General features: G+C 43.7%; 1 protein-coding gene across 1 annotated transcript in view; it reads right to left on the bottom strand.

The window, feature by feature from the left end:
• LOC140368664 (large neutral amino acids transporter small subunit 4-like) overlaps positions 1 to 25,399 on the bottom strand; it is a 55,540-nt gene that overhangs the window by 22,491 nt on the left and 7,650 nt on the right. Inside the window, exons 3-5 of the mRNA XM_072455666.1 lie at positions 20,626 to 20,851; positions 19,424 to 19,479; positions 18,873 to 18,949 (exon numbers count right to left, since the gene is read on the bottom strand). Of these exons, the coding sequence (XP_072311767.1) occupies positions 18,873 to 18,949; positions 19,424 to 19,479; positions 20,626 to 20,851 (359 nt within the window). The remainder of the gene's footprint in view (positions 1 to 18,872; positions 18,950 to 19,423; positions 19,480 to 20,625; positions 20,852 to 25,399) is intronic.

Raw genomic sequence — 25,399 nt, 5'->3', positions numbered from 1 at the left:
GGTTATAGGCCACTCTGAAGGCCAAATAGTCAGAATTCTGGGAAACGTTTGCGGCTCCGTCGCACAGAGACCGTAAAAGTTATCCTTAAAATTTGGATAACTTTAGATGCCCCACTTGTCTAGAGGACGTACACCGATTTTGAGGTTGGTGGGCAAAACGCACTAGGAGGAGTTCGTTAAAGTGTAAAACATAAAAATGTGGATATTTGAGAGATTTTGTGGTTTTCCCATAGGGATAACATGGGAGGTTTCTGTCATCGCTACGACTACGCCGTAAAAATTTAGGCATTTTTGTGATTGGCTTTTGTGATCGGGACGGCAAAATAGAATTTTGGGTAAAGTTTAGACAATTTTGGTAAAACTAATTTTTGACCTTCAATGTTAATTTAAAGGTCACTCTGTAGGGGGCGCTATCGCGGCCATTTCAATTTTGTCATCCTAAACTGGTCCAAACTAGAAAGTTTAACAACTGATTCAAATTTGGTCCTAATCGGACTGGTTTTGATCAAATGGGAGCAATTTTTAGACCTGCAATATTCCAAAATAAGTTGTCCAACTTTGCGGCTGCGCCGCACACAGACCGTAAAAGGTATCTCAAAAAATTGGATAACTTTAGATGCCCCACTTGTCCAGAGGACGTACGCCGATTTTGAAGTCGGTGAGCAAAACGCCCTAGGAGGAGTTCGTCAAAGTTTGACGTGAACAAAATGGCTAGCACAGCGTGTTTTCATTTTCAAAGGAAGATGGCGGCCATAGGGTAAGTCTGGGGGCGTGGCCACAATAATATTTTTTTTTTGTCCTCACGAGAGGAATGCGTGTCCCGAATTGCGTAGCTTTACGCCAAAGTTGACCTCGGGGTGTCTTCCATAGGCGCAATGTATTTTGACTTTTGTCGGTGGCGCTGTCGCGCCATTTTTTAACGAAAAAAAAAATGGCCCAGAAAAAACAAAATTTTTCGCCGATTCTGAATTTTGGGCAAAGTTTGGTGAGTTTTTGAGCATGTTCAGGGGGTCAAATTAGAGTTCAAAGCGCTGAAGAAGAACAAGAAAAATTAAAGCCGCAAGCGGCATCCAACGGCCCTCGCGGGCCGCCGGCCTTCCGACTCTGCGCTTTTGACTTGATAAAGATGGCGCCCTTATTGTGTTGAATTAAAAAAGAACTTGACACATTGGACATGGCCAATCCAGTGCAAATGAACACAAGTGTCGGTCAAATGTGCGGGTCCGCCGCACAAAGACCGTGACACTTGGAATAAAAATATGGATAACTTTTGATGCCCCGCTTGTGTAGATGATTTTCCCCAAATATGAGCTTGATCGAGCTATTGCCCTTAGAGGAGTTTGTTAAAGTGTGAAGCGTAAATGTGAACATTTCAGAGATTTCGCTGTTTTCCCATTTCTGACATATATTTGCGGGTCCGCCACACAGAGACCGTAGCACATAGAATCAAAATAAGGATAAGTTTTGATGCCCCGCTTGTGTAGATGATATTCTCCAAATATGAACTTGATCGGACAATCGCCCTAGGAGGAGTTCATTAAAGTGTGAAGCGTAAAAATGTGGTGATTTGAGCTATTCTACGATTTTCCCATAAGGATAACATGGGATGTTTCTGTCATCGCTACGGTTACGCCGTACAAAATATGACTTTGGCTCTCATACTTTTATGATCAGGATGGCAAATTAGAATTTTGTTCAAAATATCATGTCATTTGGAAAAAACTCTATTGTTTATAGGCCACTCTGAAGGCCAAATAGTCAGAATTCTGGGAAACGTTTGCGGCTCCGTCGCACAGAGACCGTAAAAGCTATCCTTAAAATTTGGATAACTTTAGATGCCCCACTTGTCTAGAGGACGTACACCGATTTTGAGGTTGGTGGGCAAAACGCACTAGGAGGAGTTCGTTAAAGTGTGAAACAGAAAAATGTGGATATTCGAGAGATTTAGCGGTTTTCCCATAGGGATAACATGGGAGGTTTATGTCATCGCTACGACTACGCCGTAAAAATTAAGGCATTTGTCTGATTGGCTTTTTTGATCGCGACGCCAAAATAGAATTTTGGGTAAAGTTTAGAAAATTTTGGTAAAACTAATTTTTGACCTTCAATGTTAATTTAAAGGTCACTCTGTAGGGGGCGCTATCGCGCCCATTTCAATTTTGTCATCATAAACTGGTCCAAACTAGAAAGTTGAACAACTGATTCAAATTTGGTCCTAATCGGACTTGTTTTGATCAAATGGGAACAATTTTTAGATCTGCAATATCCCAAAATAAGTTGTCCAACTTTGCGGCTGCGCCGCACACAGACCGTAAAAGGTATCTCAAAAAATTGGATAACTTTAGATGCCCCACTTGTCCAGAGGACGTCCGCCGATTTTGAAGCCGGTGGGCAAAACGCCCTAGGAGGAGTTCGTCAAAGTTTGAGATACAAGCATGGCCCATGCCTGCGGCATGGACTCTCGCGTACGGGACGATGCCAGGAGTGTTTTTGGAGGAATGCAGCGCTTCGCGCTGCTGTTTTGAGTGAAGTCAACAATGAGTGAATGGGCTACGCCCATTCACTCATTGTTGACGATTTCTGTCATAGCAGGAGTAAGTATGCATGATCCATGCCTTCGGCATGGGCTAGTTCACTGTACTTGCCAGGGGCGACGGGGTACCAAACATGCGGGCTGCGCCCGCATGTTTGGTCAGACAGTTGCAACGCTGCCGAAAGCGTTGCGGGAGCAATAGGCCCTCCGCCCTGCTGGGGCTCGGGCCTAAAAACAGTCTAAAATCAGCGCCTGTAGCACAGATCACGCTGTCTCTAGTGGGGAGGAGCACTGGTCATACACTCTCTGCAGGAGGCGCTTGTTAGCCGAACCCGCTCACCTCCGGAGAAAAAAGACGTAATTCTTTGATTAATTAGAGCAAAGGTAAGCGCCCAAAATGACTCGGACGGAGCAAAGAGCAGTCAGAATAACGAGGCTTTTGGGCGGTGGCACTCGAGTGGAAGAAAACACGTTGTGACAATTTACAAGCAGGAGTGAGTACAACGGGGTCAAGCGGAGCCGCGTTTCTCAACCAGAGGTACAAGGACCTCTAGGAGCACTCGAGCACTTTGAAGGACGCACTCGGATATCTCTGGATAACCACATTCAGACGTTATTTGAACAATGCGTCAGGAAAGTGCTAAAACGTGACGGAATGTCTCGGTTGAGGTTCACGTGTCGCACAAAACATGAATGGATCATGAAATTAACCGCAAAAGAGCAGAAATGATCATTTTTTTAGTAGATTCACTAGAGATTCTAATTTCACATAATCTCCAAAACAACAATTGCAATATTATACGTTTTTGGACATTTTTCCCAGCTCTCTATGAACATAAGATAAGATAAGATATTCCTTTATTGTCCCACATGGGGAAATTTCATTGGTGCAACGCAGGTAGATACAGAGGTAGAACAGATCACTTATAGGAAGTCTGAAAAACACTTTCAGTAGAAGATCTCCTATAAATAAATAAAAACTCCCAAAGACAAATAAATAAATACCATTGCATGTGATCACGACAGTAATTGTCATAGATTGCACATGAATTTCACAGTAATTGCACATGAATTGCACATGAATTCCAACAGCAATTGCACATATGACAGAATTGCACATCAGTATTAGGTTAGGTCAGTATTGCGAGTGTTCAGTACTAACAGTTTTTGTTATAAAGTCTGACAGCAGCAGGAAGGAAAGACCTACGGAACCTTTCCTTCACACATCGAGGGTGGATCAGTCTCTCACTGAAGCTGCTCTCCAGAGCGGACAGAGTGTCCTGCAGGGGGTGACACTCATGGTCCAGCATAGATGTGAATCTAGCCAGGACCCTCCTGTCCCCCACCTCCTGCACCGAGTCCAGAGCACAGCCCAGGACGGAGCTGGACTTCTTGATGACTCTGTCCAGCCTCTTCCTCTCCCTCTCTGTGATGCTGCTGCTCCAGCAGGCCACACCGTACAGGAGGGCTGATGCCACCACAGAGTCGTGGTGGCATCTGTCACTCCAAAAGACCTGAGTCTCCTCAGGAGGTAGAGCCGACTCTGGCTCTTCCTGTACAGTGCGTCTGTGTTATGAGTCCAGTCCAGTTTGTGGTTCAGATGAACACCCAGGTACTTGTATGAGTCCACTCTCTCAATGTCCCGTCCCTGGATGTTCACTGGTGAGGGGGCAGTGGGGTGGCGTCTGCGGAAATCCACCAACATCTCCTTGGTCTTCCCCGCGTTGATGAGGAGGTGGTTCCGCTGACACCAGTCCACAAAGTCCTGCGCCAGTCCTCTGTACTCCGCATCATCGTCGTCCGTGATGAGTCCGATGATAGCAGAGTCGTCAGAGAACTTCTGCAGGACACAGCTGCCCGTGTCATGTCTGAAGTCTGCAGTGTAAAGGGTGAAGAGAAAGGGCACGAGGACAGTGCCCTGGGGCGCCCCCACACTGCAGGTCCGAGTGTCAGACACACAGTTCCGGGCTCTCACAAACTGGGGTCGGTCTGTGAGGTAGTCCAGGATCCGCTCTGCCAGGTCATACTCCACACCAGCCGTCTCCAGCTTGTCCCTCAGGAGCAGCGGCTGGATGGTGTTGAAGGTGCTGGAAAGATCGAAGAACAGAATCCTCACAGTGCTGCAGGCTTTTCCAGGTGAGAGAGAGAGCCGTGCAGCAGGGAGATGACGGCGTCCTCCACTCCGATGCCAGAGCGATATGCAAACTGCAGCGGGTCCATGGCTGAGCTCACGGTGGAGCGGAGGTGGTCCAGGACTAGTCGCTCCAGCGTCTTCATCAGGTGGGACGTGAGAGCCACTGGCCTGAAGCTGTTGAGGTCTTTGGGGCGCGGTGTCTTAGGCACAGGTACCAGACAGGAGGTCTTCCAGACCTGTGGTACCACCCTCAGCTTCAGGCTCATGTTGAAGACATGCTCCATAACTCCACACAGTTCATCTGCGCAGGACTTAAGGAGCCTGGGGCTGATGCCATCAGGTCCTGCTGCCTTCCTCACTTTAATCCCCTTCAGCTCACTCCTCACCTGTGCTGCTGTGACAGTCAGTGGTTGGCAGGGGGACCGTGTGCTGGGGGGATGGGTGAGTCCAGGCGAAGTGGGGAGCTGATGGTCCGGGGCAGATAAGCGAAGAGGAACAGATGCAGGGCATTGTCCAGCTGTGGAAGAGGGAGCATGCAGCTGTGCAGGGGGAGGGGCGGGTGACCGATCAAACCTCAAGAAGTGAGCATTTAAATCATTCACCCACTGTAGATCCCCCTCTGTCTGGGCAGGGGGAATTTTGAAGCCCGAGATGGTTTTCAGGCTCCTCCACACTCCCTGAATGTTCTTCTGCTGCAGCTGCTCCTCCATCCTCCTCTTGTAGCCGGCTTCCGCCTGCCTTTTCTTCCTCCTCAGCTCCTTCTGCACAGTCCTCAGCTCCTCCTTGTTCCCTGTTCTCTTCTTCTCCTTCAGCAGAGCCTTCAGTTCACGGTTAATCCATGGCTTGTTGTTTGGAAAACACCGCACCATCCGGGAGGGAACAATGTTCTCAAAACAGAAGTTGATGTAGTCCGTGATGCACTCTGTGATGGTGTTGATGTCCTCCCCATGTGGGTCATAAAGCTCAGTCCAGACAGTGGTGCTGAAGCAGACCCTCAGAGCCTCCTCGCTCTCAGCAGACCACATCCTCACCTCACGGGACACCACAGGCTGCCTGCGCACGATGGGTTCATACACAGGCCTCGGAACATAGTTGATCCGTCACTTCTAAATAAAGGCTAGAATTAAAGGTGCACTATGTAACTTTTCTAGAGGACGGTCCGCTACCTGCTTGTCTCATAGAATTAGCTAGACAGTGTATAATCATGGCGTTACGAGTCAGATCCGCTCACAGTAAGCGCACAGGTATTTGTATTAAGAATATTACAGTGTAAATAAAATAACGTTATGATTGTTGCACCTTTTTTCCGCGCAAGTATTTACAATTTTGACCGATTAAAAGAAAAAAATGCACAATATTCTCACTAAAACAGCAACCGAAACACTTGTAATTGAAAAAAATTAAGAAATAGATACGTTTTTCCATTTTAACATGTTTTTATTTCTTTATTGTGACTTACAGTGTGTGGTTTTTAACCTTTTAAATCACTTTGAATTACACTTTGTACAAATTGTGCTCGAGCCCTGAAGACAAGGCGTCAGAATTGCAGTAAAATGAGGATAAAATACGTTTGAACTAAAGGTTATCGGCGTTCGGAGCGGTCAGCGCGAGCGAGGGGCCCCTTCTGCCCACGACAGATACAGACGACCTTTGGCCCAGTGCGTGGGACAGGTTTGGTCCGGCCGCGCTTCCTTTCGGGGACACGACGTGGTCAGCAGAGATGCGTCAGAGCCGACTCGTAAACCGCGCACTGTCAACGAGTTCAGACACGGCCAGAGCGCTCTCACTTCCTCTGTCGACGACGGGGACGGGAGCGAGCAAAATACTTCTCAAAATGTGCTCAGTGCAGCGGAGGTACCACGTCAAGTGTTTGCGCTTCAGCTGAGAAGAAACGATTTTGCGATTATTTACGAAGCTTGTGGGGGAAAGTAAAGTATATTTTTCAGGTATCTGCGCTTTGCTTTGAGTGCATTTACAGTGGATACTTTTTACTTTGACTCCAGTACAATTGAGAGCAGGAATCTATACGTTCTACTGCACTACATTTTTGAACTGGACTGGAAAGTAAAAGCATTTTTTTTCCAGATTTATCTATCATTTATTCAACTTTAATTAACCAGGTAAAACCCATTTAGATTGAGACCTCTTGATGATCAACAATGACACGGAGCAATGTGAAAAAGTAGCAACAGACAAATCATAAAAACATAAAAAACACACATTTAAGAGACAGAAATTACAGTTTTCATGGGATTCTCGCTCTTTGTCTTTAAAGTTATTTAATGTTGTAAATGCTGTTTACCAGAAAAGTAACTTCTGCCAGTGTTCTCACTGAGCGGGCCCCTGCCATGCCCAAGAGCCACGCGGCACGCGTGAAAAGCACCACGGCGCTCACGCGGTACCCAAAGATATGGAAGGCCAATATGATCACACTCCACCACTCGGGAGCGGCGTCTGGCGTAAATTAAGAGAACGCCGAGCGCCGTCTGGCGTAAATCACGGCCTCGTTTACGGCGCACAGCGTTAAAAGCGGCGCTTTATTTTGTAAAAGTGTCGGAAAATACGCTGCGATACGCCGCTCCAAAGGGGCGGAGTGTGAGCATATTGGCTTTCCATATCAAGCCCTGTGGGAGAGCGGCGAGCGGCGCCTACAGTCCCACCGCCATCCTCCAACCTCAGCCCAGCGAGAACACTGTTTTGCTGAACAATAATCAGGACAATTCTACATCAAGATCACAATCGGACCGGTTTACTCACGTACTAATGTGAGTAAACCGGTACTAAACCCGGATTAGACCTGGACTAACAGGACCAAACAAAGCCTGAGTCAGGCCTAAACCGGCAGGACAAACCCAAAATCCTGCTTTTGTCTTTTTCAGTCCCAGTTTGTAGTTTTGTCCCAGTTTCTGTCTAGTTTTTCCACATCCTTCACTCCCTTATAGTTTTACCCCAATTCAGAAAACATATATTTCCATTAATTCAAGTTACATTCAGTTAAAACTTTGTGACATGCAGACACAAGGCCATAATCAAGTCCATTTGGATCCTGCAGAGCACTTTTAGTTTGCTATGAAGCAGCAGTGAAAAACACAGGTCAGTAAAGCAAAACGATGTGTTTCTCATGTGAAATGTCGGGCGGGACTGGTTTAGTCAGTCCCCTGAACAGTGCCGCGGTCCATGAAGCATGAGGCGTGCGTCACAGAACAGAACGCACCAGATAACAACGAGTAAAGTCAATAAAACGTCAAGACGAGACAAACGAGCCACTGCAGAGTGACGGCTCCTGAACCGGGAATGTGTGTCGTGTTGAAGCGAAAAGTGAACATTTTAGAAGCAAAATTAAGCCTTTTTAGTTCAGTATATCGCCCAAAACATTTAAATAACTGTTTTTAATCAGGCTGTTTTTGTCAAATTTAACTTGATTTCATCTTTCGGAAAGATGAGGAACAAAAACATGTCATAAAATTAAATATTTCACTGTCTCAATAATCGTGAAAAATGGTTAAATCGTGACGTTTTTATGGAGTAAAGTCCCAAGTCCTCCAAACAGTGACTCAATTCTGACCTGAAAAATCACCACATGGTTCAACCCAAGTGAGAATATAATACGTTTAACGCGAGATGGATTCAAATGCATTAAATCACATGTGCAAATGAAATAATCCACTATGTTCCATTACATTTTGTGTCACTGGATGAAAATGGATCTAAACTGTTCAAAAATATGACTAAAACTCTTTTCAATGCTCGTTTCGGGAGCAGGATTTGACATGAAAAGACTTTACTGACCCTGGATTTGACCTTTACTTCCTGTGTTTATGGATTCCAGCTCATAACGTGTTCTTCCATAATACTGTTCTTTCTTATGCGAATGATTAAATAATTCAAAGAAGGATTAAAGCGGGCGACGTGAGATAAGGAGCCGCTAATAAAAACACCATGTGCTAAATTAAAACCTGCAGCGTAATCAGCTGACCTCGCGGCTTCATGGTTTTAAATAGTGAATAAATTAGCCGCTAATAAAAACATCAAAACACTATAATCCTCTCAGAGCGACAGGGTTTTTGAAACTTTAATCCGTAACTTTTTGGTGACTTTTAATCGCGGTTGGAATGTGTTTTTCATGCTCGGCCTCGGGACTTTTTAGACAAAGCAGATTTTATAAAGAGCAAATCTCTTTACTGGAAATGTGAGCAATTAAAGGTTTTTAAAGGATTGTCCCGACGCTTTAAATCTGCGCTACGGTCTCAAATGATGAAAAAGCACAATTATTATTATTATTTATTTTCATTTTTTACGTATACTTTTTTTCTTTTAAATATGAGGGAATTTTAAGAAAAATAGGATACAAAAAGCCAGCCTGGCTATATATAGATTTCCATTTTTTTTCATATTTATATTTTAATAACAGAAGAAAAAAAGCAAACATGGCAATAAATATATCACTTTCAGTCGACATAAAATCATTAAATGGAAACTGAATATTTAAACCCAGAGATATTACTTAACAAACGATGTAACAAAATATCGCATTATCGCGTCATCGAAAGTCTCACGGGCTGTTTCGATATATCGAATGATGAGCTCTGTTGTTTAAGGCATTGTTTTGCTGTAGGCTAACTGTCATTTAGCACATTCACATTGACAGTAATTGTTTGCCAAGGTATTTAAAAAGGAAAAGGCAGTACAGGTAGTAGTAATTCTGTTTGTGTCTTTAAAATATCGCAATAAATATCGGATCGTGACATTTTCATACTTTTAAGTTAATTCAGTGTCAGGAGTTCCCCAAAGGCTCTGACCAAACGCTCCAATCCTTTTACCTGCGCCTCAGACGGGCTTTATGCACTCGCTGCCCGGAAACGCCGAGCCAACAATGAGCCGATTCAGTCGAGCAGCGGCGGCGACAAAGACGGCGGGACCTCTTCGTGTCCGTTTGGCTGGCGCAGACGCGGGACTAAACGAACCGCGTGAAGACAAACGAGCGGCGAACCTGGAGCGATTCTCCCCTGACGCTCGACTGTCCGGTGACTGCAGACGGAGACGGGTGAAGGTTAAGAACGGTTTGAATCTGGAATCGTTTAACAGTCAATAATCCAATAATGAATCTCCATTTTGAAGCTTTGTCACTTTTTTGTTACCTTTTTCTACATATACAGTATTATTATTATTATTATCATTATTATTATTACTAATAAAGACCATACGAGAGGATGGAATCGTATTTTAATTGCAATAAAATCATTGTGGCCTTTGAAAACATTGCTACATATAAAGAGTAAAGCAATTAAATAAAAAATTAAAAAATATATTTTTTTTTAATTTTTATATATATATATATATTTCTTTAATCAAATGGCATGTATCTGTTTTTTTTTTTTCAAATGAATTAAATTGAATTAAAGTATATCATATTATATTTTCAATAAAAGATTACCATATTTTCCACACTATAGGACGCACTGGATTATAAGGCCTTTTTTGAGAAAGGCTTTTAAGTGCGTCATATAGTGCAGAAAATACGGTAATTTGATCTCCTTTTACAAGAGATATCTTTATTTACTTCTGACAAACACTGTTCTGATAGTGAAGTCAAGATTATGCAGTTAATCGATTATCGGGATTATTCGTGACGCAGTAAGAACAAAAAAAAAGAATAATCGTGACAATTTTAGAAGCAAAATGAAGCCGACTGTAAATGAGTCTGTGTCTGGCTGTTTATGTCACATTAGAAGGTTTGATTTGATTGATCACAGGCTAAAGATGAAGAGACAAAAGTTAAGGAATTCACTGTTTGACGTCAATAATCGCAATAATCGTTGAATTGTGACGTTTCGTCTCACAATAATAAACACTTCAATGTCATCATGTGCTGTGGATCTGAAGAAACAAAACATATCTGTTATTCTTGATATTTAATACTTAACTGCAATAATATCTCGACTGCTCCCAGGCCAGGTAACATGTTTATTTGTTCTAGCTGGATGAAGGTTTGACTCAGAGGCTTGTTCAAACCTGCCCTCGCGCTGTTTGCGTGTTAAACCTTATCAATGTAATGAAATAAAGAATCAACGAGGAGAACACTGTGCCCACAAATGACTCAACTGAATAAATACGTTTGTTGTAAAACAGAACACGTAACCAGGCCACATTACAAGTCAGAGAGGAAAGCTGCTGGAACGTGTTTTTCAAGGTTTTTCTTAATAAATGTGCGACGGAAAAGTTGCTTCCTAAGATCCTAACTATTTATAATGCATTAGTCTGTTATGGAGGCCCTCGGAAATGAGACGGCACATCTTTCCACTAAATAAAGTAAATAAAGTAAAAAGTAAATAAATTATATCAAGTAAATAAAATAAAGTAAATAAATTATATCAAGTAAATAAAATAAATACAATAAATAAACACAATAAATAAATAAAATAAATAAAATAAATAAAATAAATAAAATAAATAAAATAAATAAAATAAATAAAATAAATAAAATAAATAAAATAAATCAAATCAATCAAATCAATCAAATCAATCAAATCAATCAAATCAAATAAATCAAATCAAATAAATGAACAAAATAAATCAAATAAAGCATCTGTGAATTCTACTGCAACAATAAAAAATATATATAGATCAAATTAAATAAATTAATAATTCGTTCTGAAGACAGCCAGCCGTGAACAGTCAAAACATGTCAACAATATTGTCTTTAAAAATAACCAAAGTTGACAGTTTTGTCTATGGGTTGTATTGTAGAAGCCTCTTGGACTCCCTTGTGAATCTCACTGGGAAATGAATGAAGGTTCAATCAAATAAATAATTACATTCATAATCTTCACATTGTCAACATCATTGCACATTTTAACACCAGGGCTCAGACGACATGATCCACCCCTTGCATAAGTTCACGTGCCTGTACTTCCACACAACCTAAAGACCTTCTGGCAAATACCTGAACATAGTTTCTGAGGTTACTTTCAGTCAAAACAGTTTGAGCCGGCGATGCAAACGTGCGGCGTCGGAGCAGAAGAGAAACTGGCTGAGCAGCAGTCGCTCAAAGGGGAAATTTGACGTTGCAACTTTCGGGCTGAAACGTGGGAATGGAAACGGGAAGCTGTCCGTCAACTCGCGGTGACGGTGCGTCTCTGGAACCAGTTTGGACCGGCCCCATCCGCACACGGCACAGTCCAATCCATCATGAAGATCAGAGGAGCGAGGTGTACGATTAGAAACACGGGGGACGTTCTCCTCCCAGAGATATACGTTCCTGGAAAGCTGCCCAGGTGTGAAACTAACACATTGTCAGGAAAACACTCAAATGTGAACGAGGAGTCTAGGAACCAGGGCGGGACTATTCAAGGAATTTAGTGTATTTTGTGATGGAAAAACAGTCGTATTAGTCTGTATTTTTTTGGTTGCGAATGTGGATTTTTAAAATCAACACAAAAAGACGACTCGAATCGAACAATAAAAGAGATAATCGTCACCTAATTGAGTGAGTGAGTAATTGTTATCTACACAGACTTGAAAATGAGCTGAGAAACGTTTGGAAATACTTCAAAAAGACACAGAAAACATGAAGAGTGAGAGCTTTTGATCACTGCTAGCGAGACAAATCGTAAAGTAAAAGTTTACTGCCGCCGTAGATCGTAGTGATATTTTGAACAGGCAAACACCTTTTTTTTAGGCTGTTTTCAGTGCCATCTTGAAATGATCTCGCTGCCCCCAGGACACTCCGAGAACCACAACACTGCAGTCGTTTCCCAGAGTACTAAAGCTGTGGTACTTTTCAAACAGAGATATCAAACAAATTGCTTTAGAACAGCTTTTAAAAGACATAAAAAGCTAAGCAGGGCAGAAGCTGTAGCGTTGTCACAGAAGAATAAGAGCGTCGGAGCGTGTCGGGCTGAAAATAGAAGTGATATACCGGTAACGTAATACGGAGTGCAACTACAGCTTTAAATAGAGAGCTCTCGACATATATAAGAACTTCTCCGACCCGGCACTGCTTAACTGCCTGTCAAAAGGAGATTTGTAATAAACAGAACCATAAGGCAGCGCGTTCTCCAGCTCCTAATGTTTCTCTGTTACGGTTGCCCTTTGCTGAGCGCTCAAACCGCTCTGCGCTCCTCCCAGACGCTTCCTCCATTTCAAACTGACTCAGCACATTTAAGACCCGAGCTGTAACTTGTACTACTTCAAAAAGTCAAAATGTGTCGACCTGGTTTGTAATTCCCGGGTCAATCCTCGTGAAACAAAAACTGGCACAAAGTTCGGCGATTATTTGTCAGCAAAAATAAACAAAAGTCATATTGTTTTTCTGAAGGTGGCAACGACGTGATTGTTGTCGGGTGAAAGGACTTTGGGCCATGTGATTGCGTTTGTGGAGCCAATTTCGAACAAATATTGGTCATTTTTAACATTTGTGAATGGTGAGTTTGGACATTTCTTGCGTAATGTGTGAAACAAACAGTCTAATTCCCGAGAGACGACGTTTTGCGAAGCCCTGTCACTTTTTCCTGTTGTTTAGACTGTGTCACATGTCAAAATGTTATGGTAATTGCATGTTGCGCGCACCGGCTCTTTTGTGTTTAGCGTTAGCGCAGCAATGTGTTTTAGCTTTACACTGTGCTGTAATTAGGGGCCAAAATTAGGACTAAACAAGGACTAAATCAGGACAAAAACAAGTCAATATCAGGACTAAAAAGGGCTCATAAGTGGTAATTGTGGTCTTTTATTTAGACTTAACATGGTTTTATTGAATTTGTACCTGTCTGTTTACAACTGGACCCTAAAAAACAAAGATTAAGGGATTTAAAAGTCTTACATTCTGTGCATATCCAGGCATCTCGATAGATTATAATATTGATAAAAATCCGGAACTGTACATTCCTTTTATGACGTTTTGATTTAATAATGCCTCTTTGTTATAAATGATCTTTTTGCGTGCATTTTAAGTCCGAACAGTCCAAATAAATAACGATTATCAAACGACGATTACGATAATTCTTTCATTGTATTTAATTGTTGCAGCCCTATAATCAACGATAGATGTGTTATTGTGTTATTACTATTAATTATATGTGTTATTACTAAAATGTGCAAGTACGACAAGTGAAATGAGGAAAAAGTGCTACTGGTGCGTAGAAAAGATACACGCGGTACATACAGAACACCAAAATGTGTCGTTCCATCTGCCATTGTAATGATCGTGCCAGGCCTGGTTAGAGACTCTTAGAAGATTTAGAAAACAACTTTGTCGGTCCCAGATAAAGTTGGACCGAGGGGCTAAGAACACGAGGAGGAGCTTGTGTCAGGACTACTCGCAAAACACTCCAAGATGTTGTTTACTCAAACCAGGAAGACAAGGAAGGAAGGAAGGAAGGAAGACAAGGAAGGAAGGAAAGAAGGAAGGAAGACAAGGAAGGAAGGAAGGAAGGAAAGAAGGAAGGAAGGAAGTAAAGGTGCTTTTCCTCAACCGCTGCTAAACTAAACCCCAATGGGACACTTAATACTGCTTTAGCACAGAGAGACAAAAGAGAGACCTAAACCTGAAAATAGCAGAGTCTGAAAAGGACAAAGGATTGTAAAATAAAACGGGTTTGTCTGAGGACCATGAAAAAGCTCTGTCTGGCCCAAAAACTGTACTTTTATCATTTTGTAACAAGTAATAGTACCGTAACTCGAGTACAATTAGTGATTGCTCTACCCACATTATTTTGATTTTAAAAAAACTTACCTGTAAATGTGTGCATTAATTTACTTTGTTGTTTAGGTCTATTTACTTATTAGAGTACCATGTTAGTATTGTAATTTTGTACTTTTAGGTTGAACAATTTTTATTTTGTAATAGTTCATTCAACAGCCCATTGACCATTTTTGACTAAAAAAGATGCTTAACTTTTATTTTGAAGTTATAACACCCTGTGCTGCTGAGGGCTATTATAGAGAGCTACTCTTTCAATAAGCCTTAATACAACATGACTTCATTCATTAAAAAAAAAAAAAATAATTAACTCACTGTAACTCACTGTAACTCACTGTAACCCGCTATACCTCACTCACTGTACCTCACAGTAACTCACTCACTGTAACTCACTGTACCTCACTGTACCTCACTCTAACTCACTGTAACTTGCTGTAACTTGCTGTACCTCACTCTAACTCACTGTAGCTCACTGTAACCCTCGCTGGAACTTGCTGTAACCCGCTGTACCTCACTCTAACTCACTGTAGCTCACTGTAACCCTCGCTGGAACTTGCTGTAACCCGCTGTACCTCACTCTAACTCACTGTAACCCGCTGTACCTCACTCTAACTCACTGTAGCTCACTGTAACCCTCACTCTAACTCACTGTAGCTCACTGTAACTTGCTGTAACCCGCTGTACCTCATTCTAACTCACTGTAACTCACTGTAACTCACTGTAACTTGCTGTACCTCATTCTAACTCACAGCACCTCACTGTAACTCACTGTAACTTGCTGTACCTCACTCTAACTCACTGTAACTCACTGTAAGTTGCTGTACCTCACTCTAACTCACTGTAGCTCACTGTAACCCTCACTGGAACTTGCTGTAACCCGCTATACCCGGAGTGTGGGCGCACGAGAAACCAGAGAAGACAAAAACAACTTACACTCCAGGGACTGAGGGGAACGAGGAGGAGGAGGAGGAGGAGGAGGGAGTGTCTGGTCTAGAGCGGAGCTGGAAAGTAAATACTTCTACTTCCAGGTATTAGTACTGACATGTGAGCTCCTGGTGGACTAAAGACAATCAGCTTCAGAACCAAAACACTCATGTGAACAGCTTTTATCCCTTGTAAAGTGTCATTTCTTTATTTCTTCTCTTTATTTGGTCATTCTGAGCAAATAAAAACACATTTAACAGCCACAATGGCCAAAAGTACTGCACAAAGACTACACAACTGCAATAAAACAAGGCAAAAACAACTGCTCGATTTGTGTAAAAAGCCAGAGCAAACAAATAGGTTTTCAACAAAGGTACATACAAATATACAGAGATTGGGCTGTTGGGCAATGCAGATTCGCTAATGGATCATGGACGGTTAAAAGCTCTGAGACAAGGAGGAGCCGGCCCATTCAAACATTTGAAATCCATCAACAATATCTTAAAATCAATTCTGGAGAGGCCAGCACTGCAGAGGCCAGCACTGCAGAGGCCAGCGCTGCAGAGGCCAGCGCAGCGCTGCGGAGAGGCCAGCGCTGCGGAGAGGCCAGCGCTGCGGAGAGGCCAGCGCTGCGGAGAGGCCAGCGCTGCAGAGGCCAGCGCTGCGGAGAGGCCAGCGCTGCGGAGAGGCCAGCGCTGCGGAGAGGCCAGCGCTGCGGAGAGGCCAGCGCTGCAGAGGCCAGCGCTGCGGAGAGGCCAGCGCTGCGGAGAGGCCAGCGCTGCGGAGAGGCCAGCGCTGCGGAGAGGCCAGCGCTGCGGAGAGGCCAGCGCTGCAGAGGCCAGCGCTGCGGAGAGGCCAGCGCTGCGGAGAGGCCAGCGCTGCGGAGAGGCCAGCGCTGCAGAGGCCAGCGCTGCGGAGAGGCCAGCGCTGCGGAGAGGCCAGCGCTGCGGAGGCCAGCGCTGCGGAGAGGCCAGCGCTGCAGAGGCCAGCGCTGCGGAGAGGCCAGCGCTGCGGAGAGGCCAGCGCTGCGGAGGCCAGCGCTGCGGAGAGGCCAGCGCTGCGGAGGCCAATATATAACTTGAACATGTTTATATCATAGAACACAGGAAGGTAATGTATTTGTTTTCTTTACATTTAAAGGCACATTACGTAACTTTCTGGAGGTGGAAATTCAAAGTTTGGCATAATCCCATGGAAATAGACAGTTGAATCCATATTTCAGAACCATTCTCCATGCTTAAAGATTTTAAGTTTTTTAAGTACGAGCCAGGTTTGTGGAGATGCAAGCCCAGTCACAGTAAGGAAAAAACATTTTAAGTGCAATAAAAACATCCAAATTGAAATCTGAAATGTCTATATGCAGTAGAAATAAATGTATAGTTTATGTAAAGTCCATCTGTCATGATGTGGAGAATACTCCGAAAATGTATTTAGTTAGAGAATAATGAACACCTGTATTAAAAGGTATTCTGTATGGTCCAATCAGAGTCCTGTACTCTGAAAAAGTTCACATAGAGTCACATTATATTACAGAGGAATAAACATGACTTTAAGTTTGTCGCACCACTGGTTTCACATGTATTTATTACTGATCATAGGACATGTTCTCACCACAAGAACAATGTTTCCTCACTACCACGGCGCAGTCCAAACCTAAATCACATGATCAAATACCACAATATATACTTTTGAGTTTAGGAAAGTAACTGCATTCTGAACACCACCAAATGAAAAAAATAAAACAGTATTCTGAATATGATACGATCTGAGTGTATGATTTGTTGTTGATGATTCCATTTCTGGTTAATGGGTGTCCGCGCAGTGACATGGGAAACGGGCGTGTTCACACTTCAAAACGCACCGTATTAAAAACAGGAACTAAAAACAGAAGCAAACCAAGTCAACATAAAAATTAAACTGGGACCAAACCCAAAAGTCTAGTTCTGAGTATTCGATCTTACTGTTGTTGCGGTTTGTTGTGTGTATGTGTGTGCGTGTGTGCATGTGTGTGTGCATGTGTGTGTGTGTGTGTGTGTGTGTGCGTGTGCGTGCGTGTGTGTGTGCGTGTGTGTGTGTGGGTCTCTTGTCGGGTGCGAGGAAACACAAAGACACTTCAGCTCCTCTGGCTGCACTTCCTGGTCACGTCTTTAGAGCCGACTTCAATAACACGAGCTTAAGCCACGTTATGAATTAAATATGGGGTGAAAAGACTGACCTTGTAATCACTAATTATAAGAGATTAAATATGAATGCGACCACACAAAATGCATGACGGTTGTACAGTAGCAAACGCTTCGATTGTACTTTCGCCAAACATGAATAAAACATGGCCTTGTAACACCGCGATGTAAAAAGTGTAAAGTAAATCTGACGACTCAACTTAAATCATATACATTTTCGAATATTATAAGCGTTTGTCTTATATTTAATTGCATGCACGCTTTTTGCTTATAAAAAGCGTGCATTTTTGTGTATTTTATCCATTCTAATAAAAGAGCAATATTACCACAGAAAGAAGTTCTTCTAACTTCTTTTGTTATACATATTTATTATATTTAGGGTGAAAACAAATTTGTTTTCAACTAAAGGCACATTTTCACCATCTTAAAAATGTGAAAAACAGAACTAATTCATTTTAAACGTTATCCCATACTTTACTAAAGCATTTGTAGCATTGATTCACCGCGATGAGTTTACGAGCGCCTTACACAGCTTTCAGAGGCAAAAAAACAACATACCAACAGCTTCCTGGTTCTCAGACGATAAAGAGCTTTATAATTACATGCAGGCAGCACACAGCGGTCTTATTTCTACCTCAAGAGCTGCTTTTGCAACAAATGTGAACTGAGAAAACACATTTTGCTCAACTATATGGACAACAATCACACTTTAACTATGGAACCGTATACACCCAACAGGATTCAGTGTCTCTTCCTTGTGCAACTAGGAATGTCAAGATGATCAGGTCAATCGATAATCGTGATTATTCAGGTCACAATATAATCGCAAGAACCCAAAAAATAATAAGCGTGACAATTTTAGAAGCAAATTTAAGTATTTTTCGTTCAATATACAGCCCAAAAATAGACATAAATGTTAAGAATTATTGTTATTATTAAGAAGAATTGTGTAAAGCCGATCACAAACTTGAGGAACAGTACGTGTCAGAGCGTGAGATAGGAAGATTAAAATGAAAGATTCGACTGCTGTTCGGTCGCAGCCTCAATCATCTTGAATAATCGTTAAATCATGATGTTTCTTTCTCACAATAATCGCGCACACACTTGAATTTGACACGATGGCATCCCTGTGTGCCACGTTCTCCTCTTTTGGCCCACAGCGTGCGTTACACAACCCCCTTGTGCGTCGTCTTCGGTCGGACAGCGCTGCACTGCACTCGGCCTTGTGTGAATGCATGAGTCATGAGCCGGCGTCTTTATGAGCAAGACCAGTGAATAATACATCACCGCCGTCTAAAGTCCCGGGCGCGGCTCACGTGGGACGACCCGTGACGTCGCGTTTCTGGCGTCGTCGGAACCGCGTCGGTGTCAAAAATCAATAAAAGAGGTCGTTTTGCGGCTTACCGTCAGAGAAGTGAAGGTCATGCACATCCCGCCGAATCCGTTCAAGGCCAACGCGAAGAAGATGAGGATGGACAGCTCTGGAGGAAGAACGGAATAAACGTTGATCGTATTAACGACGACGATGACGATAACGGGCAACAATACAGGCCAAATGTTGAGGGGAAACATTACCAAATGAAACAAAAGAGCGGTGGAACAACACGATAAGCTGTGATGAATACATTTATCACAAAATAGTGTCGAAATACTTGGATCAGAAACTTCAATCCCAATTGCTTTAACATTAGGCTAAAGAACATAGTGAGTTATAGCATAGACAGGTGCTACTTGGCTGTAATTTGGTGCTTTTCAGTGGAATTTTTATGCAAGTTTTATTGTTATTGTTTGATAGTGGCTTCACACTGCATTATTCATTCACTCCCACACTCTGAATACAGGTAAAAACGGTCATTTACACGTGACGCAATAGGCGAGTCGGCTGAAGTTCGGATTTGTAGAGCCAGACATGACACTATTACTACCTTATTCTGAACGATCTATTGGATACTTACTGTTAGGATCACTGGCTCCGTAAGCGATGAGGAGGCAGGAGAAGGCGAAGCAGGCGCTGTGGACGCAAACGAGAAACAGTCACGACGACATCTTTATCGGACAAAATAATACATTGCATTTAAAAGACGCTTTATAATTGATCGCAAATCTCGTTGCTACTGTATGTAGTGGAAGAGACATTGGAGAGAAAGTGCATGGTAAAACTGCAGAGTTCCCCGTTGATAAAGGAAACTGTAGTACACACTTACACATTTAGAAGTAACATTGAGTCTGTAATGTGTGATATTGATATGATGTTACATTAAAAACACACAAAGATAAAACCACAAAAAGGACGAGCTGGAGCAGAGAAAACATAAGGTCAGTAAAGGAGTAAAAGTAGAAAACAAGGGAGTGGCATCAAAGAAATAAGACGAATTAGAGCCAAGTACATTTTCCCATTTTGTCCATTGTTTTTTTTTTTTAATTTGTCTATTTTCAAGTTGAGTCCAGAATTTTTTTTTCCATTGTGTCTGTTAGTCCGGTTCTTAATGGTTTTGGAGTGGTTTGAGTCAGCCATTCTTTTGTGAGGGCCTTCTTTCCAGCTGCCAGGAGTATGTGCCAAAGGTGTCCATCCACTGTGTCCATGGCACGGGTTTAGAAGCCCAAGAACAATATTCCAACATCGATTGGGACGCTCATATCAAAAACGATCTGCACTGACTTGTTAATTCCCGTCCAGTATTTTTGTACAATGTGACAGTCCCAAAACACATGGTAATGGAAACTTCTCAACTCTGCAAGTTGAAGTATACAATAGTTCCGCTCTATGCTATCGTATTACAAAAAGACATATCGCAAAATCATAAAACAGTATTGTATAGGGAAGAGATGAGACACAAGATTGCATCTATGAGAGAAAGACAAGATTTTCACTTAATTTATTTGTTTGTTTGTCCATATAACATGTTAATGTTATTAAGATTATAAGAGCTTTTTCTTAAGTTATCTGTTTTTATTATTATACTTCTGTGCCTAACCTGTGTTGCAACAAAAGAATTCTAGGTTCTCTTATCTTAAATTGTACAGTTTGGTTTATACTTTGGTTCACAACTCTTTTATTCATTTTATTTGATATAGTTGCTGTCATTTCCCAACCTTGCAGCATGAGATCTGGTCCCAAACCTGCTCGAGTATGAGTCAAATAAAGTGTGTTCCTCACCTGCCGGCCAGCCTGAGTTTGCGGGGCCCGTACTTGTCCATGATGATGCCCATGGGCAGAGTGATGGCCGACAGCAGGAAGGAGCCGATGGTGAAGGCCAGGTTGAGCATCTCGTCCTGGTCTTGACAGATCTGCCATCCGTTCAGCTCCAGATACTCCTCCGCCTCCTCCACCGCCGCCGAACCAGGATCCGAGGAGTTGGTCGTGTTCAAACTCGAGCCGTTTCCTGAAAATGGTACAAAGGGCACAATTTGGATGAGCCGTGTTACAATTGTGTTCAGAGTAGTATTTTGGATTGATTTATGCATGTTTAATCCAGTATTGTCCAGCGTTTAAGGCTCGAGTGCGCGGACATAGCCGTTTTTACCCACCCGCTAACTCCACCCACATCCCTGTACGTAGTTATTTTTACTGGGAACATTTAAGCAGAACTAAGTAACATTTTCACCTCACTGAACAACTCTTGTGATGGTTAAATATGTATTTTCAGCGTGTTTGAAGTGCCCATCTGTTGCAACATTTGCCAACATTGCCCCAAAGACAACTCTCCTGAGAAACCCTGGCTCTTTTTGTGTGAAATGTTTTAGTACATTATTATTCTGTCTTATGAACTTGTGTCGATTACTCAGCCGTTTTAGATCAACATTGGATTCTACAATGAACAAAATGTAAAATACTGATAGAGATACGCATGTTGTTAGCATAAGTTATCATTAGATAATTAGAAAAACAAACAGAGAAAGTCTCTCCCTTTACATTGTAATACCGGTACATATATTTTATTGTCTTATGAGTAGCTTGTTATAATGTATGCATTGTGAGGCCACATTGTTTTTAGGATTGCGAGATAGGGCTGAGTCGACTTGCAAACACAGCTATAGTCAGTTGATTCAATGCTGCTATAGTTGACCCACGTTTTTACTAGTCAAGCCATTTATTTTACTGGGATTAAAAAGAAAGAAGAAAAGTCTGGCAATTTGGGAGTAAATCATTCACGAATCCATCTTTTCCATTATAAAGATGATATAGTAACTGCTCTGTGCGTGCAGGTGGAATCACATGAAAGATGTTGTAAAAAATAAACATATACATTTTGTTGAGTCACCGCACTACACTCGGTAAACACGTTTTTATATTTGCAAAGCCAGGAATTCGGTCCGGCAAACTAATCACTGTTGATGTCATTCCTAGAACTAGAACTACATGTGCCAGTTCCATGTCACATTCTGATGACGCATTTGACTGTGGCCCCTCATACCAGCCCCTCATACCAGCCCCTCATACCAGCCCCTCATACCAGCCCCTCATACGAGCCCCTCATACCGGCCCCTCATACCGGCCCCTCATACCGGTCCCTCATACCGGCCCCTCATACCGGCCCCTCATACCGGCCCCTCATACCGGCCCCTCATACCGGCCCCTCATACCAGCCCCTCATACCAGCCCCTCATACGAGCCCCTCATACCGGCCCCTCATACCGGCCCCTCATACCGGCCCCTCATACCGGCCCCTCATACCAGCCCCTCATACCAGCCCCTCATACCAGCCCCTCATACGAGCCCCTCATACCAGCCCCTCATACCAGCCCCTCATACCGGCCCCTCATACCGGCCCCTCATACCGGCCCCTCATACCGGCCCCTCATACCGGCCCCTCATACGAGCCCCTCATACCGGCCCCTCATACCGGCCCCTCATACCGGCCCCTCATACCGGCCCCTCATACCGGCCCCTCATACCGGCCCCTCATACCAGCCCCTCATACCAGCCCCTCATACCAGCCCCTCATACCAGCCCCTCATACCAGCCCCTCATACCAGCCCCTCATACGAGCCCCTCATATCAACCCCTCATACCGGCCCCTCATACCGGCCCCTCATACCGGCCCCTCATACCGGCCCCTCATACGAGCCCCTCATACCAGCCCCTCATACCAACCCCTCATACCGGCCCCTCATACCAACCCCTCATACCGGCCCCTCATACCGGCCCCTCATACCGGCCCCTCATACCGGCCCCTCATACCGGCCCCTCATACCGGCCCCTCATACCGGCCCCTCATACCGGCCCCTCATACCAACCCCTCATACCGGCCCCTCATACCGGCCCCTCATACCGGCCCCTCATACCGGCCCCTCATACCGGCCCCTCATACCGGCCCCTCATACCGGCCCCTCATACCAACCCCTCATACCCGCCCCTCATACCGGCCCCTCATACCGGCCCCTCATACCGGCCCCTCATACCGGCCCCTCATAGCGGCCCCTCATACCGGCCCCTCATACCGGCCCCTCATACCGGCCCCTCATACCGGCCCCTCATACCGGCCCCTCATACCGGCCCCTCATACCGGCCCCTCATACCGGCCCCTCATACCAGCCCCTCATAACGGCCCCTCATACCGGCCCCTCATACGAGCCCCTCATACCAGCCCCTCATACCGGCCCCTCATACCGGCCCCTCATACGAGCCCCTCATACCAGCCCCTCATAACGGCCCCTCATACCGGCCCCTCATACGAGCCCCTCATACCAGCCCCTCATACTGGCCCCTCATACCGGCCCCTCATACCGGCCCCTCATACGAGCCCCTCATAAGCTGCACAGAAGAAGGTCAAACAAACTCGTAAACACTTCGAGGGGAAGGAACTCCCCGGCAACAGAAATAGCACCGACTCCAGCCAGTTCTCTGCATCAGTATTTGGCACAGGCTGTTCTTCTTCTTCCTCTCCTCCTTTTTGCTCCTTCACTTGCCTCCTGTCTCTCTTTCTTCTCCCTCAATCAATTTTACATTTCCTTTTCTTCCTTTCCGTTTGCCTCTCTCACTCCTTTTTTCTCTCTTCTCCCCTCTCTCCTTCACTTTCCTCCGCCAGTCCCTCTTTCTTCTCTCTTTATATCTCGCCTTTTCTTTCCCTCTTTTCCATTTCCCCTCTTTTGCTTTGTCCACTCCAATCCACATTTTCTATCTCCTCCTCTCGCTCTCTCTCTTCTTTCCACCCTCTCTCCTTTACTCGCTCCTCCTCCTCTCTCTTTCTCCTTTCTTTTTCTTCTCTCGCTCCTCATCCCCTCTTTCCCTTACACCCTCTCACCTTATCTGTCGCTCTCTTCCCTTATCGCTCTCCTCCTCTTACTCTTCCCCATTCTCTCCCTTTCGTCCTTGTCTCTTTTACCCCCATTTCCCACACCTAATCTCTCTTTCTCGGCCTCTTTCCTCGTCCTCCTCTCTCTCACACACTCTCTCATCCTTCTTCAACAGAGCCTGACGAAGCCCTTTTACAAGTAGCGAGAAGAGGGGCCTTCACCTTAGTAATGCCGGGGGCCAAAAAACAACATGTACATTTGTATTCCATTCCGAAGTACTTTGACAGCGTTGAATTTGCTCGAGTCTTTTCGCGCGGGGTTGATTAAGGTTGTAAAGGAGCTTGAAAGTTAAGGGTGCGACCAGGAAGTCATTAAGGAAGCAGAGAACTGGACGCGGCCCATGGGAGGACGCCAGTGGGTGAAAGGTGACACCAGTTGTTTTTTTAGGTAAAGAGGTCTAATTCGAGGTAAAAGAGGTCTAATAGGTTGCCAAAACAACAACGGTCGCATTGGGAAGCCACGCTCAGTAACAGTAACGTCGGTAAGAGATTGAAGGCACACAGCAGTCTCATTTTGACTCTGAACGCTGCAGTACCATATTTTCGGATCATAAGTCGCAGTTTTTACATAGTTTTGGCCGGATTTTTTTTTTTTTTAAATGTATACCTCCGGAGTTTGTGGAGTTGTTTAGAAGTGACACAGAGGAAGAAGAATTCAATGGATTTAGTGATTTGGGGTAAAACTGATGCTTTGGTAAACTTGTTAGCATGTTCTTTATGCTATAGTTATCTGAATAACTGTTCATATGTTACGTTAACATACCAGACACTTACCACAGTTCTGTCTGTGCCTCATGTAGCTGAAGGTGTTAGCGTTAGCATACGTCATGTAGCTGAAGGTGTTAGCGTTAGCATACGTCATGTAGCTGAAGGTGTTAGCGTTAGCATACGTCATGTAGCTGAAGGTGTTAGCGTTAGCATACGTCATGTAGCTGAAGGTGTTAGCGTTAGCATACGTACACCTATTCACCATGTTCTCTCATCTGTTATTATTTTAAATTGCATTTCAAGATGAAATGTTTGTTCTTGGTCTTGGATTTTATCAAATAAATTTCCCCCAAAAATGCGACTTATACTCCAGTGCGACTTATATATGTTTTTTTCTTCCCTATTATGTATATTTAAGATGGTGCGACTCCGGAGTAATTTATAATCCGGAAAATACAGTATATGTATCCGTACTGGGGCAAAACATATTTTGTTTATCATATGAAAACATTTGGGTACAGAGCTTGATTGATTTGAGTACATTTTCAAGTGAAAACAAGTAACTAAATATCTCCAATGTGTGTCATTTTACTCATCCGTTTATTGCTTCTTTGGTTTTGTTTAATAGAACTTGAATGAAGTACTGTGATGCACTTAGCCTGAATAAAAAACGACAAGTATTTAACGCATCGCTTGAATAGTTTTCTTGCAGTGGAAGAAGTCTAGTAGTAAATAGCAGCACCGGTAGTAGTAATAGTAGATAACAGATTTGTATTTGGTACAAACACAAAGAGATGCTAACGCTCCGTCTTACAGGTGCGTCACTTCAGATTAGCATGAGAGTCGTGTTGCGTAAGATTAGATGAAGTGCTGAGTATTGCGCGATCACAACGAAAGCCGGCAGCTCGTCCCCGGATCAGACGAGAG

This window comes from Eucyclogobius newberryi, unplaced genomic scaffold, assembly GCF_026437365.1.
Source record: "Eucyclogobius newberryi isolate DKJ021-1_F unplaced genomic scaffold, fEucNew1.0.hap1 SCAF_10, whole genome shotgun sequence".
Taxonomy (NCBI): Eukaryota; Metazoa; Chordata; class Actinopteri; order Gobiiformes; family Gobiidae; genus Eucyclogobius; species Eucyclogobius newberryi.
Note: the sequence above shows the minus strand (reverse complement) of the source record. Positions and strands in the feature narration are given on the sequence as shown.